The sequence below is a fragment of the Papio anubis genome, chromosome 7 (assembly GCF_008728515.1).
Source record: "Papio anubis isolate 15944 chromosome 7, Panubis1.0, whole genome shotgun sequence".
Classification (NCBI taxonomy): domain Eukaryota; kingdom Metazoa; phylum Chordata; class Mammalia; order Primates; family Cercopithecidae; genus Papio; species Papio anubis.
The window spans coordinates 55,803,823-55,823,017 of NC_044982.1; the positions used below are offsets into that span (position 1 = coordinate 55,803,823).

The window sequence follows — 19,195 nt, forward strand, 5'->3', positions numbered from 1 at the left end:
ATCCTACAGAACTTATATGACAGCATATTAAATGACAAAGCATGAATTTTAAAAATTGATATTTTAGTCCTTGGAGTGTCAGTCCACAATTGGGTTGCTAACTGAAATTCTCCAGGATATATATGGGTTGGTAAAAAGTATTCAGTGCTATCTAAGGCAAACAGGTAAATGCAAATTTAAAATAATTCCACTTCATATTGGCTCTTGGTGCAGAGAGTAAGAAATGCGGAACTATTTTCTTCAGTAGAAAGGTATCCCCTTGGGGAAAATCTTCAGAATTATGAAGGTAAAATTCAGAATAGATCATGGGCCCTGGGAAACACCCCATTCCCCCAAAAGACTTTTCCAGCTCTTACATTCATATTTCAAAATACAGTTCCCTCAGTATAAAAGGGGACAGTAAAGTTACCTTTATGTGGTTTCCTCAAAAGAATAATTTCAGAAAGTAAGCTTTCTGAAAGGATTTGAAAAAGCTTTTTAAAGGGATTTTAAAAATCCTTTTTATAGATTCCTCGTACCTTTGCTCTCATATTATAGGGTCCATAATTTTTGTTTATAGGAATTGCGATCCAATATATGTCAAATCTAAGTACTCACAAAGGCTCTAGAAATCAGAGTGATACCTTGAAGTACTCCACCAGACCCCGGCAGGTGATTTTATTCCCATTGATCTCTTTAATATCTAGGCTCTCAGGACTAAGTAGCCAAGGAATCAGTATTTTCAAGTTTTTGATGAATTCATCATCTATTTCTACAAATAAAAGCAAATCCATTATTATTTTTGGAATCCTTCCCAGTCTTCCATGCCACAGAATAAAACATCCTTTGATCTCCCCCATTTCCTCCCCAGTGATAATGCCATCATGCACTTCCCTATCACTTAAGCAACTCCTGAAACCTGCTCTTCTCACAGTGAATGATTCTCCTTGCCCAAATTTCCACTCCCGTTTCATATGTATCTTGTCTTCCACCTATAAATTAGCTTTCTTGATATTATAAGTTAGCTTGCTTGGTTTTACATGTATGCTTTGTATGTAACCCATTCATATAACCAGTTGAAGGTTTTTTTTGTTTTGTTTTGCTTTTTTGTTTTGTTTTGTTTTTGAAATGGAATCTTGCTCTGTCGCCCAGGCTGGAGTGCAGTGGTGCCATCTTGGCTCACTGCAACCTCCACCTCCTGGGTTCAAGCGATTCTCCTGCCTTAGCCTCCTGAGTAGCTGGGACTACAGGTGCACACCACTATGCCCAGCTAATTTTTGTATTTTTAGTAGAGGTGGGGTTTCACCATGTTGGCTATGATGGTCTTGATCTCTTGACCTCATGATCCGCCCGCCTCGGCCTCCCAAAGTGCTGGGATTACAGGCATGAGCCACCACGCCCAGCCACAACCAGTTGGTGTTTTAAGTCTTATTTATGGTTTTATATACATAGGCTCATAAATTGGGAAGAGACCAGATTTTTACTGGCTTATTATAATGCATTCCCTCCAGAAAATGCATCCAAAAATTGCTCCATGCATAGCGAGCCCATCTTCTAAGAATTGTACAAAACTGGGTAAGCTGTGGTAACTGGACTGCAGAGTTCAAAAAGATAGTGATAATGATGCTACCTCTAGTGGTGGAACTCAGCAACACAAAATAAAACAGCAAGAAAAGGCCACTTAAGCAGATGAGAGGTAGTATGCATTATGTAGCTGTCATGTTTGATATAATTGATTACGCATAACCCAAGCTGTAGCAGTAGGTTAAAGCTTAACATTACAGACTTAGCAAAGTAATATAGAAAATCATCACCAGAGAAGTCTTCTGAACACAGGGATAATTTCTTAAGTTGTTATTTCAAATATATGGAAAAATTGGGGCCAGGTGGAGTGGCTCCCGCCTGTAATCCCAGCACTTTGGGAGGCCGAGGCAGGTGGATCATTTGAGGTCAGGAGTTCAAGACCAGCCTGGCCAACGTGGTGAAATCCTGTCTCTATTAAAATATAAAAATTAGCTGTACATGGCTGGGTGCAGTGGCTCGCGCCTATAATCCCAGCACTTTGGAAGGCTGAGGCAGGTGGATCATGAGGTCAGGAGATCGAGACCATCTTGGCTAACATGGTGAAACCCCACCTCTACTAAAAATACAAAACAAAAAACAAACAAAAAAAAACTTAGCCAGGCATGGGGGCACATGCCTATAGTCCCAGCTACTCTGGAGGCTGAGGCAGGAGAATCACTTGAACCCGGAGATGGAGGTTGTAGTGAGCTGAGATTGTGCCACCACACTCCAGCCTGTGTGACAGAGCAAGACCCTGTCTCCAAAAAAAGAAAAAAAAATACATACATACATACATATATATATACACATACACACACACATATTATATATATATGGAAAAATACACATACTATGTAAAAAAGCATGATCTGTCCAGTGACTTGCTTGGTTCCTAAGTAAATTCAGTAACTGCCTGTAATTTTAAAAAATCTAAATTTTAGTAGAGTTACTGAGTTTTCAGGCTTTGGGGCTGGTGATTTTGAAGGCCTTAAAGATTCAAACCTTAAGACTGTGTTTGCATTTTTCCTGTTGTTATAACCCCAGTTATAACATTGGGGCTACACTGAAATACTATTTTATGTTAGAATTTGTTTTCTTTACTTCTTTTATGACACACACAAGCATGATGCTGGATATCTTTCAAAGTTATTTTGTTTCATGTTTTGTGCCACTTTGAAATTCTAGTGACCATGATTTATGGGTACTTGTAGTGGAGTTTATTCAAACTTACTTCGTTGTTTGCATTGTACCAATCTTCACTGATAATTTTGCTTTATACTATATATAGATTTATTATTGCGGTTTGCTTTTTAGTTACCAGTATTCACTGGAATACAATACTGATATTTGTATTTATGTTACCACATTCCTGTTTTGTTTTATTGCCTGCCATGTATCTGTATTCACTGATACTAATAGGTTTCTTTTTTGCTATATGATCTTATGTTTTTTCATCTTTAGTAGAGTATTACTATACATCTAGAATGTACCAATTCTTGAGTTTCTGAATAAAACAAAGTTTTCTTCTTATAAAACCACTTTAAAATCACTTTCAAAACATGTATATAAATTTCTGTCCCCAAACATTCCTTATACAATTGGAATGGAATAAGATATGACTGTGTGTTAATGCACCAGCAAGTGTGGTAATTAATTATCATTAAAGTAACCAGCATCTAACCACACATTTGGATTAAAAAATGTGTCTGAAGATGGCAGTAGCCATCTTTGTTCTCACTGGAACCAATGTTACATATTCCAATTTTGGATTCAGAAAATAAGAACAATATATTCATAACATACATAGGTAGTGAGCTCTTGCTAATGTTAGTTGAACACCGTAAATAGATGAGCCAGAAAATCTGCAAACCAGTTCAAATTGATTTGCAGAGGTGTATTAATAAGCTTTGGCATTGCAAGTGTTCAATTAATATATATGAATAGCTGATTCAGAATTATGTTCAGTAAGTTTCTTTGGTTATTTCTTCCACCATGGTAAAATCTTCCACGGACTTTAGTGGCTTGGTCAAAGTGGTGGTTATCTGCCACAATAGTTGAGAATATGATGCATGCTTTGTAAGAACTCCACAGGGCAGATGCACTAGTATAGTATTGCTGTATAAATTAACAAAGGAAGATATTTTCTCGGGATTTCCTGATTCTGATAAGTGATTCGAAACACGCATTTGACTATGCATTCTCAAGTCTAACCGCAGCTGCTAAGGAAGCAGCTCCACATCTTATCATGTGGCTATCTGCCCATTCTACATATGGTACTATAATGCAGAGCAACCTCAAAAAAAAAAAAAAAAAGGATAACTCCTTGTTATTTAAAAAATTGTATTTGCAATGCTAGGGTAGGTATTCAGTAAGCACCCAATAAGAGCTGGTTGAATGTTGCATAAATGAATGTGATTAAGTGCCTTTAATCTTCTTCATTTCCTTTTGGGAAGCTCTTAAATTAATAGTAGTTAAATTTAATCATAGTATTATCAGTTTTTAATAACACTAGACATAGGTAAAATAATAATAATTGCAATACTTTGAGCAACCATGAACAAATAGTTATTATAACAATGATTACTATTGATAATGAGCTAAAAGTTATTTCTGTGTGTGAAAGAGTATATGAGAAACTATTATCAAAGAACAACTTTTGCATAATTGTTTATTCAGAGACTTTTCTTCACCAGAGGCAACCACTGAGATGCCAGCCCTCTGGAAAACATCATGGTCAGCTGACAAGACACCCTGGATAGAAATCACACCAAACTGTAAGATTCAGGGTGGGACAGAAAAATAATGTAGATAGCAGACTTTCAAAACTGCCCAAAGAAACACGGAGGCAAAGTACAACCTTTCTGCCCACAAGAGGGCTTATAGCAGCAGTCTTGTAAGATACAAAAGTCTCATTAAAACAGAACTTTTATGGAAATTGAAGCTACCTTTCACTTCTCTTTTTCCTGGGTGAGCCACTTTGGTAAACTCATAACTTATAGTTAGCTGTAAACCAATTGTGTAGGTCAATATATGCATAGAAGTGAATAAAATTTGATGGAGAACAAATGTCTTAAAAAGTGGGATTCTGGCCAAGCACGGTGGCTCCTGTAATTCATCACTTGAGGCCAGGAGTTCAAGACCAGCCTGGGCAACATAGTGAAACCCCCACCTCTGCAAAATAAATAAATAAATAAATGACCGGGCATGCTGGCACACTCCTGTAGTCCTATTTGGGAGGCTGAAGCAGGAGGATTGCGTGAGCTCAATAGTTCAAGGCTGCAGTGAGTTATGATCGCACCACTGCACTCCAGCCTGAGAGACAGAGTGAGACCCTGTCTCTAAAATAAAATAAGTGGCTGGGTGCAATGGCTCACGCCTGTAATCCCAATACTTTGGGAGGTCAAGATAGGAGGATTGATTGAACCCAGAAGTTTGAGACCAGCCCTGGAAGCACAGCAAGACCTCATCTCTACAAAAAATTTTAAAAAACAATTAGCTGCACATGGTGGTGTGTGCCTTTAGTCCTAGCTACTTGGGAGGCTGAGGCAAAACGATGGCTGGAGGCCAGGAGTTCAAGGTTGCAGTGAGCTAGGATTGCACCACTGCACTCCAGCTTGGGCCACAGAGTGAGACCCTGTCTCTAAAAATAAAAAATACAAATAATAAGTAGGATTCTGCATTTGCATGATTTGTCTTAAACTCTCTCCCTGAGCTCTTTCATTGCAAAAAGTATCAGTTATTCCAAGATCTGTAGCTGTATACTGCAGTAATGGAACAAGCCACAGTAATTTTTAGTTCCAATAAAGGACTGTTGTTGAAGGCGCACCCCTCCTCTGCCTGTTTATGTCTCCCAACTCCAGAGGAGAAAGAGAAGCTTTCTCTTTATGTAAGAAGCCTTTCTTTATGTAATTTATTCAAAACACATTAAAGCCATTAGGTAATTGCACAATACTGAGATCTGTGCATCCACTAGTGGGTTGGAATTCATAAATGTGACAGTGAAATTATAGAAGCCTGTCATCCATATGTACCATATGCTTACTGCTATCTAGTCTGTTGTATAAAGTAAGACAAAATGTGTATAAGCACCATGCTGATGAATGATTGAGAAATTTGGTATTGTATTTATGGTACTAACTACTAAAGTTAAATATAAGGTATCTGAGAGTCAATGTCATGGGTACAAGGACAAAAATAATTCATTCGCTTTTCAAATCTGCCAGTATTGTCCTTTCTTTAAAGTAATTTTAAATCCCTCTGACAACAATTGTGCTGAAAAGCTTGTAATGTCACTGTCTCACTCCTGGCACGACGCACAAAGGCCACAGTAAATTAAACAAATGTCTGAATTCAGTGGTATATTCCACACCATGCTTTCAAGTTAAAAAGTCATGTCTTTGAACTATGTCATATTAACTACAAAGCATATGTCTACAGCCCTGATGGATATCTTTTGGGAAAGATTAACTTCCATTTTCCCAGACTCCTACCTCCCCTCCCGCTCTTGTTTGTTTGTTTGTTTAACAAGTCCAGCTGCTTTGGAATCATGTAACAATCAGTCCTCTATTAAAGACATAATTACATCCTATAAGTATACACTATTTGAAAAACACTCTAGTGGTTTTTTTTTTTTTAAGAAACTGGTCCTCTTCCACCAAGATTCCATTTTTAGTGAAGTTTTTATAATTTATAATTAAATTATTTAGGAGCAGTTTTAAAGAGCATTTCTCTCAATCTCTAATTATATAACTTAATACAGAATTCCAATACTATAGACATCTGTTTTCCTTTTTCATGTAGATAAGGAAAATGAAGCATAAAAACATGAAGGAGCACTTCTCAGTGCACAGAGATGAGAAGGTAACGGTTACTGCCTTCTAGGTGAACTCAGGATCTGGCCTATTTTTGCAGGCAGTGTATATATTCAGCGCCCACAGAATCCCACAGTTCGCCAAGGAGGAGCACCAGCCCAGGATGCCCTATTCTCCTGACAATTTCTAATCATCAGCCTCCTATCAGTAGATAAACTAAACTATCAGCCATAAGCCCAGTAGATAAAATTTTTATAATCAGACTAAGTGATGCAAACATAGTCACTAAAAGACACAAACCTTTCAATTTTCCATCAAAGTTTGGATTGGTAGCTACTTTTAAGCCAGGATGAGGTAGCAGAAAACAGGAAATGTTGGTGAAACAGGAATGGATGTGTTTTCTGACATTCTGTAGTTCTTCATGCTGGTTCCCTGAGACCTGCAATAAATCATTCTGAAGTTTGAACTACTTTCATCATAAATTTTGCAAAGGAATTCTGTGGCATCTTATATTTGCTATGTCTTTTTGGTCCCACAATGATAAAAATGACACGACAGGGCTGCTACTAAAGAAAGAAGAAAGTTTTGGGTGGTTTGCCACACACAGTCATGTCTAAGTATAGAAAACACATGGCATAGTTATAATTAGCAAGTGTCTACCCTTATACTAACTCAAATGGACCTTCCCATTTTTAATACAAATTAATAGGGCTTTACTCTGGCTAGTTTCTACAAATCCAAATTTTAATTCAAAGTACTCATAGGAGCCACAAAGAGAAAGTAAGATATTTCTACTTTCTTTTTAGTAGATATTCAAGACAGCCTCCTATCACCTGGTAAGTGTATATTTAAATTCTAGAATGGAATCTGAATAGTTGGGTGTTTACTTACAAGCCAAATCACCCTCACCTCCCACCTTATGTAAATATATAGTTGATAGTTTTTAATATAGACAAACTATTATGACTGTAAACCTAATAGGTTCAGAGATCTCAATTTTCAAGGAACATTTTTGTAAATTTTGATCTTTCTCCCTGATTTCCCAGTAGGCACTTTTGGTGATATCTGCTCAGTGTAACAATTTGTACAGTATTGAACTAGCACGACGCAGAAAGTGGAAGGCCTTCTAATTTTACATTCTGTGTTCTAAGATTGACTCCAGGGATTTCAAAATTAGATATATGTTACATTGGCTTTGAAACTTCTACTAAAACCTGAATCTTGATATTTGCACTATCAGTCTTGAAGTGACTTAGTTCTTCAAAGTAAAAGTTTTATCTTTAGGAGTAAATTCTTGTTTTATAGGTATATACAAAGAATTCTTTACCGGTGTCATTAATATCATAACAAATGAGATTGTGGCTACTGAGTATCTATTCACCAAATGATCCAACAAAAATAATTCTAGATTATTGTCAGTGAAATTTCATGCACCTAAATATCTAACAAACCTTGAGGCGTTTTTCCAAGAATTTGGCACCACCATCAGCTCCATATGAAAATTCGTATGGGAAACTCCAGTCTCGAACAAGAAATATCAGACTCTAAAAAATGATAAGAAAGGATAGATATGAGGACTTTAAGGTGCCTCCCTTTGCTTTTTACAGAAACCAATTATAATATCATTGTCATTTGAATATCGTTCTTTCCCACATTGCTGAATTAAAAATCAAACATAAAACCTTTGAAAGTGTCTGGGCAGTCTCTCCCCTATGAGATCATCCTACCTATTTCCATTAAGTGTGAACAGAAAGCTGCCTACAAAATGCCAGCATGAAAGCACCCCACTGAGAGATGACAGAGATGACTCCCAAACTGCCTGAATGGAGCTATGTCACTATAATCAGATTTTGTGTAGAATACGTTCCTAGGAATCTTCCTTTCTGATGGCTATGGCTGAATACAGGCATAAGATATGAGATTAGCTTTTCTTTTATAAAGAAATTGTTTTAATGTTTTTATAGAAATGATATGCATGTATGCTCATCATAAAAAGTTCAAACTAGATAGCAAAGTCCAGAGAGAAAATTTAAAAATGCACCCCAGGCCGGGCACGGTGGCTCACGCCTGTAACCCCAGCACTTTGGGAGGCCGAGGCGGGCGGATCACGAGGTCAGAAGATCCAGACCATCCTGGCTAACACTGTGAAACCCCGTCTCTACTAAAAATACAAAAAATTAGCTGGGCGTGGTGGCGGGTGCCTGTAGTCCCAGCTACTGGGGAGGCTGAGGCAAGAGAATGGCATGAACCTGGGAGGCAGAACTTGCAGTGAGCCGAGATCGTGCCACTGCACTCCAGCCTGGGCGACAGAGCGAGACTCCATCTCATAAAAAAATTAAAAAATAAAAAAAATAAAAAAAAAATGCACCCCAAATCCCATCTCCTGGATTTAACGATAATTAACATTTGGTGAACATCATCCAGTCATCTCCCTAGGTACATACACAAATGGAGGAGGGCTAAAAGGAAGAAAAAGGAGAAAAACAGTTTTATAAAATGTGGAACTGTTTTGTATGTGGCATTTTAAATAAAAAGTATTAAAATGCACTTGAAATTAACTGACTAAAAGGAAGATAAGATGACATTTAAAATACTGCTGAATTTCAAGTAAATGATTTTTTACCATTAGAAGTTCTAATAAATTCACTTGAAGTTAAGAACAAAGATTTTGGAAAACATTGAGCTGGGAGTCATGTGTTTAACTTTTTATACCTTTGACTGGAATATAGTCCACATACAGAAAACCACACATTACGTATATAACTTAATGAATTTTCACAAACTGAACACATTGTGTAACTAGCACCTAGATCAAGAAACAGAGAATGTCCAGCACTCCACAAGCCCCTGCTCCTGCCACCCTCCAGTCATGACCCCTTGCTCAAGGGTAACCACGGGCCTGACTTTTAACAGCATCGGTTCGTTTTGCCTGTTTTTATAATTTGCGTTAAGTGGAATCATACATGATACATGACATATTCTTTTGGTCTAGTTTCTGTCACTCAACATTATATTTGTGAGATTATATTATTGCATAATTGTTTATCATTCATAGTCATTACTGCACAATTTCCCATTATGTGAATAATTATTAATTCATTCTGTAGATGGGCATTTCAGTGTCTCTAGTTCTTGACTGGTATGAATAGTGTTGCTACGAACATTCATGTGTCTTCTGGTCTTCTTTCTGTCTTCTTTCTTTTGCATTTATAACTAAAGCAGAATTACTGGGTAGAGAGTGTGCACATGTTCAGGATTGGCTGACATTGTCCGTTTTCCGAAGTACCAATTTATAACCTTACCAGTAGTCTTAGAGGGTTCCTGATGCTACACGTTGTCCTCACCAATGCTTGATATTCTCTGTCTTTTTAATTTTAAACATTCTGGAGGGTGTGGTTTAGTAGCCTAGCCCATTGTGTTCAATATGCATTTCCCTGATGATTAATGAAATTAAGCACATTGTCCTATGTTTGTTGGCCCTTTGTGTTTCTTCTCTTTTGTGAAGAGGCTGATCAGGTCTTTTGTCTTTACTGATTTGTTTGGAGTCATGCTTTTTAAATATATGTTTCACCTTTAACTCCCTGCCATGAGAAAATCAGCATTCTCAGATTTCCTATTACCATTCCTCCCTTCCTTCTACTTTTAACATGTCATAACTTTGAAATAAAACCAAAAGCAGTTTGAGTAAAAATGTTTAAAATATAATAAACATTGAAAGATACTACAAAATGCATATGGATATTATAAGACAATTTATATACGTACTATTGCTATGTGTTCCCATATCATCCTGAACTTCCCCTATTATAACACTTCTACTAGAATCTGGTGGACTTCTTTCAATTGTAAGTAATGAAATCCAATTCCAACAAGTTTAAGCAAAAAAAGTAGATAATTGGTTCTGCAACTGGAAAGGTCAGTGGTGTAGGTGATTTCAGAAGGATTTGGGACACTTAAATGACATCAAGGCTCTTTCTTTCTCTGAACAGTCCTCTCTACATAATGGCCAAGATGACCACTGAGATCCAGATTCACACCCTGCTAGCTTAGCAACACCAGTGCAAGTCAGTTTTTCATGACAGCAATCTCAGGAAATTTCCAGGAATGGGCCCAATTTGATCATATAATCCCAGTCCAGAAATAATCACTATGGTCAGAGGGATGGGATGGTCTGAATTTTTACCCCTATGTAAGGGGTGAATGTCATCAGGTTCACCTGAACCAAAGGGAATTGGAAAGAGGAGTTCTATTGCTAGAAGGGGAACTAGACAGAAAAAGAAATAGATAACTCCAAACCATAATGTTATGGTGCATTATTTATAGACTGTAAGCCTTCTGGAGGCAAACATTGAATCTCTTTCTTGCTCATTATAGTATCCTTAACACCTAGTACAGTGCTTGGCACAGAATCAGTGCTCAATACAGATTTGTTGAATAAATGATTTTCTCATTTTTTAATTATCAATTTCAGAATGTCAGGGTTTAAAATATTTACAATCTGCTCTATACTCACAATATTCAAAGTTGTTTGGCTTTAGTGTTATATTTAATTGGATTCACTGCATCAAAAATCCTTTCACTGTCAACTTCTCCATATCTGAGCTCTTATTTTTAATAAAAGTGGGCCAAATTTTGCCATGTGGCTTTCCAAGAAGCAGTATTAGGATTGCTGTATTTCCTGAGTACTCACATTTTTGAGAATATCTTCTGTTGCTTTCATAGTTAATGAACAATTGGCAGGATATAAAAATTATTGGGGTGACTCTTTCAAAACTTTGTCAATTATCATTCATCTTTTTCCATGAATATTGCTATGGAAAACTCTGTGTGGATCCTTTGTTCTTAAAAGTTCAATAACTTTACTAAGTATATTCTCATATTGACTGGAATGTATCAGTTTTCCCTAGGGAAATAGTATGACGATTCAAGTTTCATTCGAGAAAAGTTTTCCTCTATCATCTCTTTAAATATTTTTCCTCTATTACATTTATTGTTTCCTCATTTGCTTCATTATCTTCTTCAGGGGCTCTCATTATGCATATGTGGTAGAGAGGCAGGTGGGAATCTAGGTTTTATGGGGCCTGAAGCTTACATAATCTGTGGGGTAGTGTTGGGCAGAGGAAAGCCTCTGTGAGAAAAAGAATGCAGAATTAGGCTTGAAAGTGAATATTTATTTAGAATGAGGAATACAAATTACAAATTCAAAAAACTGGCAAGTATCACAAACAAAAAAAAATAACTAACATAACTTTATAACAGTTTTATTTTCCCCAAAGTTGTTCCAAGTTCATTTCCTGCCTTAGACCTAGAATTGGGCATTTCTCTAAGAAGCACTGGTTTCTTTTAGTGAAATATGGTACTTCAAGATTATAATGCTCAAAGTGCTGCTGCATTGGTCAGTGTTTCTAGACCTTTTCAGTGGGCAGAGCTAGGATAAAATTGTGTGTGTGTCTGTGAAAAAATATCTCATAAATTCATACTGACATTCCCAATTCAAATTCAGAACTATAGAGTTTCCACTGAATATCTATATTATATCCAGATCTCCTTATCCAATAATCTTGAATCAAGAGTCTTGATTGTTAATGCATCAGGGATGGCTGAATTATGATATCCCATAATTACTCATTTTTTCAATGCTATAATACATACCCAACAGTTGCAGAGTAGCAGTACCAATACCACCATCAACTACTAGGAATACTTAATGAAAGTTCTTTTTTTTTTAATTTGGCACATGCTCTCCTCATTCTCCTACTTTTTAGTTTATCTATTCATTTATTTATTTGAAGAAAATAGACATTACATATGATGTTCTCTCCCTTTTGTCCCTCGTTTAGTCTAAGTTCCACAAACAAATACACATTTAATGATCATTCCTAGTCCTTATGTCATCTTTGCTGATCTGAAATTCATTCTTTAGTAGATTTTGCATTAAGGGTCATGGGAACAATATTCCTTGGAATTTTACATGTTGATAATAGTTGTGGCCCTTTATACCTGAAAGTCAATTTTGCTGGACATAAAATCCTTGAATCACATCTTTTTTCCTTAAACAGGGTCACTTCTAAGTGGTGTGTGATTATGGATCTTTCTTGTTTCCATAAGATGGAGCCTCTCCTCCCTCTTATTTTGTTTTGTAGATTCTTGTGGGAGAGAGGAGGGATTCTTGTAGAGAAAAGAATTAAAAATACCCACATCCACCCTCTTTAAGTAGCCTGCTAACTTTAAATAGATGTCCATTTTTTGCCAGAATTTTTGTCAAAATATAATAATTTGTATTTTGAATATTTCTTCCTAAAACATGTATTTTGGAAATAGATTTAGCTGGGAAGTAACTTTTGCAAAATAGAGTTTCATGAACCAGGATAAATGAAACCAAGTATGTGGATTTGGCTGTATTTTGCATATTTCTTGGGAGCTTTTAATCTTTCTTTTTCACTTGGCATCTTCCCAATTCAAAATAATGAGGACCATGTGTGGTATAGAAGCAAATATAGTTTCATTTTTAAAAATTACCAATATATAAAGTAATCATGAAATTAATGGCAAAGGCCGGGCGCGGTGGCTCAAGCCTGTAATCCCAGCACTTTGGGAGGCCGAGACGGGCGGATCATGAGGTCAGGAGATCGAGACCATCCTGGCTAACACGGTGAAACCCCGTCTCTACTAAAAAATACAAAAAACTAGCCGGGCGAAGTGGCGGGCGCCTGTGGTCCCAGCTACTCGGGAGGCTGAGGCAGGAGAATGGCGTGAACCCGGGAGGCGGAGCTTGCAGTGAGCTGAGATCCGGCCACCGCACTCCAGCCTGGGCGACAGAGCCAGACTCAGTCTCAAAAAAAAAAAAAAAAAAAAAAAAAAGAAATTAATGGCAATGTTCCAACTCCTAGGTTTCCTGCCTGATGTTCTCATCCAGTGATGTGCTGATAAACTGGCTCTCTGACAAAAAGAAGAACGAAAGCCTTGATTTGTAGCATTTGCCAATTTCTGTGGTGTAAATATACCCATCATAGCTGATTCCAAGCTATTAAAAGTTTAATAACTGGTTTATGTAATTCCTGTATATTTAATAATTGGTTCTCATGAATAGGGAGGAGCATGCCTACTATCCCCCATCCCTCCCTAGATAATTTATATGCTTTCCATTCATCATGTATGGATTTCTATGAAATTCAGTCTTTATGTCAAAATCTATCAGTTTTTTCTACACTGCAGAATCTTGATTTGCTCATGTATGCATATAAGTAGAGATAAAAACCAAGAATACAAATTAGCCTAATTTGCTCAGATAAAAACATATGAAGCCACAAATACTTTTTAAAATTAAATTCAGTCAGGCAACTGGGTCAAGTGATGGACCTATACTATACTTAGCTTACAAATGAAATAATCATCTAACTTTTTAAAATCATGATTAATTTTATTAGCTTCCCTCTGGAGACTATATCTTTCAGGAAATTATTCAAAAGGAGTATTACAGCATGACTTGGTAACCATGAAAAACTGAAATAAATCCAAATGCTCAACAATTGAGAAATAGCTATACAAACTATGGTACATTAATATGATAACACACAGCTACTAATAAGTATGTGGAATATATCAACACATGAGTTGATCATGTCAGTATAAAAAGCTTATATGAAATAAATGTTATTTGAAAAATAACAGTAAATTTATGTGCACATCCATTATAAATACATGAAATTATTCCTACACTCACGGAAAAAGACTACATCTTCTAAAACTGCCAGTAAATACCTGAACTGGTTTTTAATACATTTAATCAGTTTCTAATTTCAGTTTCAGATAAAAGTAAACACCAGAACTGGTTTTAAACCCAAAGTAAGTAACAATTACTTCAATCAACAACCCATACCAAAAGCCAACAGAGAGCCTCATTGCTTTAAAAGTCAGTCAAGTGGACAAAGACTCACTCCAGAAAACTTACTGTTTTCACCTCTATATCCAACACATTGAACAAAAGACATATTCTCAGATTGATGTCAACCCATCTTGCTTCCATAACACACAAAACTCCAAAACAAGCCTCTGACGCCTACATGTGGTCTTCAGTTTGCTTTGCTCAATGAGACTATGCCTCACCAGCAAAGCTCTACTTCATTAAGCAATAAATTTAGCTTTGTTTTTTTAAGTCATATTTTGAGCGATGGTCTTATCCTTTGCCAATTCTGGAAGTCTCATTGTACCATTTTTGAACGCCCTCACTTGGCAGCATTCTCTGTGACTCTTAGACTGGTAGGTGCATTCTCTTTCTGCCTTGTTCCCAAATTCCATTTGTCCTTCAGTTTGCTTCCAGGTGAGTCTGTCTCAGCAACAATCTGAGTTCTGATTTGCTTCATTGAGCTCTTGTTGCTAAATTAATTTGTTATCCTAGGATTTTGTAACCGTACAGGTCTTTATATAAGGTCATTAGTCCTAAGTCTTTGCATAGAGTAACTCAAGTTTTAGTTTTGGAAGTACATTCACCTGATCAATAATAAGACCTAATTTTTGTATAAAGTTCTTAGAACTTTTGGTTTGGGGGCACACCATTCAATGAATATTTTTGCCATTAGCCTACTTGTTCTTTGGCTGCTTGCTTTGCTTTCTTTTATTTGACAATTTGTACAGAGTCTTGTCTCATGTGTTTTTGTTTTGTCTTGAATTGTTTTGTATCACTGAATGAATACAAAAGTGCTCTATAAAGAACAGATGGAAGCATAGGCCTAAGAAGTCTTCAGTCCTATTCACACTGCCCCAAAGACTAACGGTTGGAAGTCTGGTAGGCTGGCAACCAATTTATGCAAAAGTAATTAATCAAATTTTGCCTTAGATTCCCTACAAAACCTTCAAGAGGACACTCTCTGTCTTGTCAATACATGCATGAGTCACTTTGTATGGTACATAATACGAAATCAGTAATTGTCAGATTATTAATCATACAACTCTGTCCTAGCCTCTGCTTGCTTAACGAACCCAAAACACTTCTCATGAGCACATACTATTGATTAACTTTTATGTCACAGGTTTCTCTATATCAAAACTGCAACCTCCTCCTAGAAGAATTTCTGCTTCCTATTTCTATTAAATGACAACCCTAATTTTTGTATCAATAATAGTAAATAAACTTCTAAAAAATGAGAATAACTGTAGCCATTATGGTGAACTTTGGACATGTAAAAATAAACAACACAGTTAAGAGGAGCTCTTTAAATATTGAGACAAATACCAACATTCATTAGTTAGCTTCTTTACATAATAAACTGAGGCCTCAAAATAAAATGCTGACTCCAAAATGCAGTCTCTACATTTGACAGTGTAACCTTCTGAAACCTGCCTTCCTTGCATTTCTTTTCACTCAGTTTTATTTTTACCACTCAGTACATCCCTTCAGTTCCTTCTGCTCCTTCCCCTGACCTTCTAAACAAGCTACTTTTTCCTCAGGAATTTTCACAGGAAAGGAATGGGCACACTGCCCAAATCTACTTAAAACTGCTAGATCAGAAGGCTATTCTATGGAAGTTGAATTTAAACCCTGGCCTTGAGCTGAGTGTTAAGGAATTTCTTTTAACCCAGAAAGATAAAAATTTGTTGCAGACTTGTTAAATATTTACTGTCCTGAACTATCAGTTCTGTTCCAACTAGTTCACTTAATTGTTAGACCTTCAGGTGGGAAAAAAAATGGTTAAAAACAGTGGGATAAGAAAGACCAGGAGAATATTTAAGTAATCCAGCTGTTCATTAAAACATAATGATAATACATTTTAACAATTAAGTGACCTTTAGGGGGCAAGAAAAATAAAAAAAATTACAGAAGGCTATTTTGGAAGACTTCCTCTTAAATATCAATTGGATAAAGATTCTAAATTATAAATAAAATAAAAATGAATCAACAGGAAACTTTAAAAATGGACTTCAGGAAACTTTCAGACATAAAATATCAATATGGAAGAAAAAACATATGAGGCTCAGATATAAAATACAGACTCAGAAAAAAAAAAGGTTGAATGAGAAATTGCCAATTTGGAGATCTCCAGTGTATCACTGACTTTTCATAGGGCTTGGGTATTTAGCAAAATAGAAATCAAAATAAATTTGTGGCCCTTCAGATAAAAACAAGACCAAAATATCCTCTGTTCTCTATGAATCAGGAACCTATAGATAGGGAAGTCTATGGATATTGCAGGCAGAAAATCCACTGGAAGAACTGGTATCCCAAGGCAGCTAAGAATACTTATAACATGTATAATTAAAAAAAAAAAAAAAAAAAAGAAGAATCTTTGCACAAACTCTCCAAGGATATGGGCAGAAAAATTAGAGACAAGCTAATAGGAGGGCAGATCAATCCTTCCAAATTATCATAACTCTTTCCTTTTTATTAAAAAGAAAAGCCATGCTAAGTATTAAATCAACAACAGTGAAGATTCAGTGCCTTTTGTGGTCCATTGCTTGATCCAGTAACCAAGGCTTATCTTTCTTGCCTCAGAGCAGTTACGGCTTCATCTAATTACTTGAAGTATCTGCAGACCATGTTGTAGGATCACCTTTAAATTTGATGGTACCACATACAGTACAATCACTATTGCTAACTGAAAACACCCAACATTTTTCTGTTAGTCTTAACTAACAAAATATGGTATTTTCTTTTTGTATTACCACCCATCAGTGTGACACTTTCAATGCAGCAACTCTACTACCCTTACCCATTGAAGGAGAATTTCATGATTGTGTTTTTCCAGTTCAAGAAGGGACCATGCCCAGTACAAATATTTTGGACACTCTCATGTCAACTTATGACTTAATATTGTTTGGTTATAGTTCTTACCTTAAAAGTATAAAGAGACAATACTGGGCTGGATATGTAATAGTTGCTCCAGATCTTGAATCCAGGTCTTTCAATTTTGAGTTGTATATGCAGACTATTTATAATCCCAAATATGTAAATACCACCACCTTAGTGAACATTTATTGAACACATGCTTTATTAACAGCATGGTAGATGCTCTAGACTTCAAAAAGTCAACGACAAAGTTCTTGCTAATAAGGCATTTATAATTTAATTAGTGAGAGGGGATAGGCACATTAAAATGTAAGATAATAAAATATAGCTCAGTAAGTGACTCAGATTAAGATAGCAAATAGAAGCACTAAAAGATGGTAATTAAGTGCAAGCACTCTGAGTTGTGGCCTAGGTTGAGGTCAGTTCTACAATTTAAAGATACATGTGACCAGGAGTAAGTTTCTCAACTACTGTCAGCCTCAGTACTTCTCATTGAACAGAAAAATTAAAGATGAGAATAAAGAAGGAGTGGTAACATTACTTGTTTTATAGAACTGTAATGATCACTAATTTGAACAACGTAAGAAAAATGCTTAGCACAGTGCATGGCACAGAATAAGCATGCAATAAACTGCTGTTATTGCTCTTCTAGACATTTCAGGTACCTAAATGTAGAAATTGGGAGAATCCTAGTCTACACCACTGACCTAGTTCTGTGTAGCCAGGTAAGTATTTCTTCTAATCCATACAGCTCTCAGATCACCTAAATTGCTCTCTCGACAGAACATGGGATAGGGTAGATAACTTCCTCAGCTGTCTTTTTCCACATCATTTCCTTTCATTTTCAGCCCAAGCTGACAGACATCAGCCTTTCATTTTCTCAGTGAGGTCATGCATTTATCAGGTATGACTTGTCAGTTATAATCATCACAGATATTTGACCAAACATGTTTTGTTTCAAAGTAGCTTAAATCACTATCAAATAATTTTGTGCAAATGGATATTCTCAAATAATGGGAATAAATGGTCCTCAAACATAATTAAGCAAACTAGAGTAAAATAATTCCTAATTGCCCTGTGTAGGCCCCATTTGAATGAGAAATTGTGAGAAACAGAGTACCTGTCTTAATGTAACAGAGTATTATTATATGCTTCCCCTTCTATTATTTTTCAGCAAACTTCAGTTTAACTTAAAACTGGCACAGACTGATGTGCTCACTAATAATTACATCTCCACTGAAAGGAATGTGAAGAATTGAGTTTTTACTTTTATCTCACAAAGAGAATTTGAATCTCTTTCTAAAGTTTAAGGTCTTGCTGGGCTTTTAAGTGTACGAAAATGGTTAATAAACATGCTATGGGTGAAAACTGGGCTGAATTAATTCCAGAAAGTGAAGTACTTGACACTGAGGAGATGGAAGAAAAGAGAATAAATGTAAATAGTCCTAAAATATATGCTCAAGAAAGAAATAAGGCTTCTAAGAGAAGTCAAGTTTGTGTGAAGGAAAGTTTTTTAGGGATTATGCTTCCTACTTTCTTATTATAGGCCAACCTTAATCTACTAACTACCTGTACACAGAAATGTACATAGAAATGGTGCCCTATCTCTCTGCTACCAGAACCTTCTGCCATAGATGCTCTCTGCTGGAGTGTGCCCAGTGGCTAAATCTGTCCTCAAATATGTGCTCAAGAATGACATACAGGGTGCAGATTCCCTGGTCTAAACACAGGGATTCCAATTCAGTAGAACTGTGGTATGGCTCAGAAATGATTCTAACCCAGGTGTCTAAAACACCTAATTAGGCATCAATCACCAAGGCTACAGATATGCTGCAGCCCTATCTCTTCTCTGTGAGCCATGCAGCCTAAATCCTGCTAAAATTCCCAACTACCTCAGGGCTCTGGGCCTCAAAGAGATCCAGGAATCATCAGATATATTCAGGACTGGCTTAAAGGAACCAAGGCTCAGGAACATCGTGGTCACTATTTAAATCTGCTGTAGATTAAACGGGCTTTAGAAGACTAGCCTACTAGAAACAGACCCACAATGTAGAAATGC

The 19,195-nt window shown here is 36.4% G+C and overlaps 1 protein-coding gene across 3 annotated transcripts in view; it reads right to left on the reverse strand.

Moving 5' to 3' along the window:
• ATL1 (atlastin GTPase 1) overlaps positions 1-19,195 on the reverse strand; it is a 100,867-nt gene that overhangs the window by 11,662 nt on the left and 70,010 nt on the right. For all 3 annotated transcript variants that reach the window (XM_021941199.2, XM_009211513.4, XM_021941200.2), the window contains 3 exons: positions 7,805-7,897; positions 6,654-6,792; positions 624-751 (listed from right to left, as the gene is read on the reverse strand). In XM_021941199.2, the coding sequence (XP_021796891.1) occupies positions 624-751; positions 6,654-6,792; positions 7,805-7,897 (360 nt within the window). The remainder of the gene's footprint in view (positions 1-623; positions 752-6,653; positions 6,793-7,804; positions 7,898-19,195) is intronic.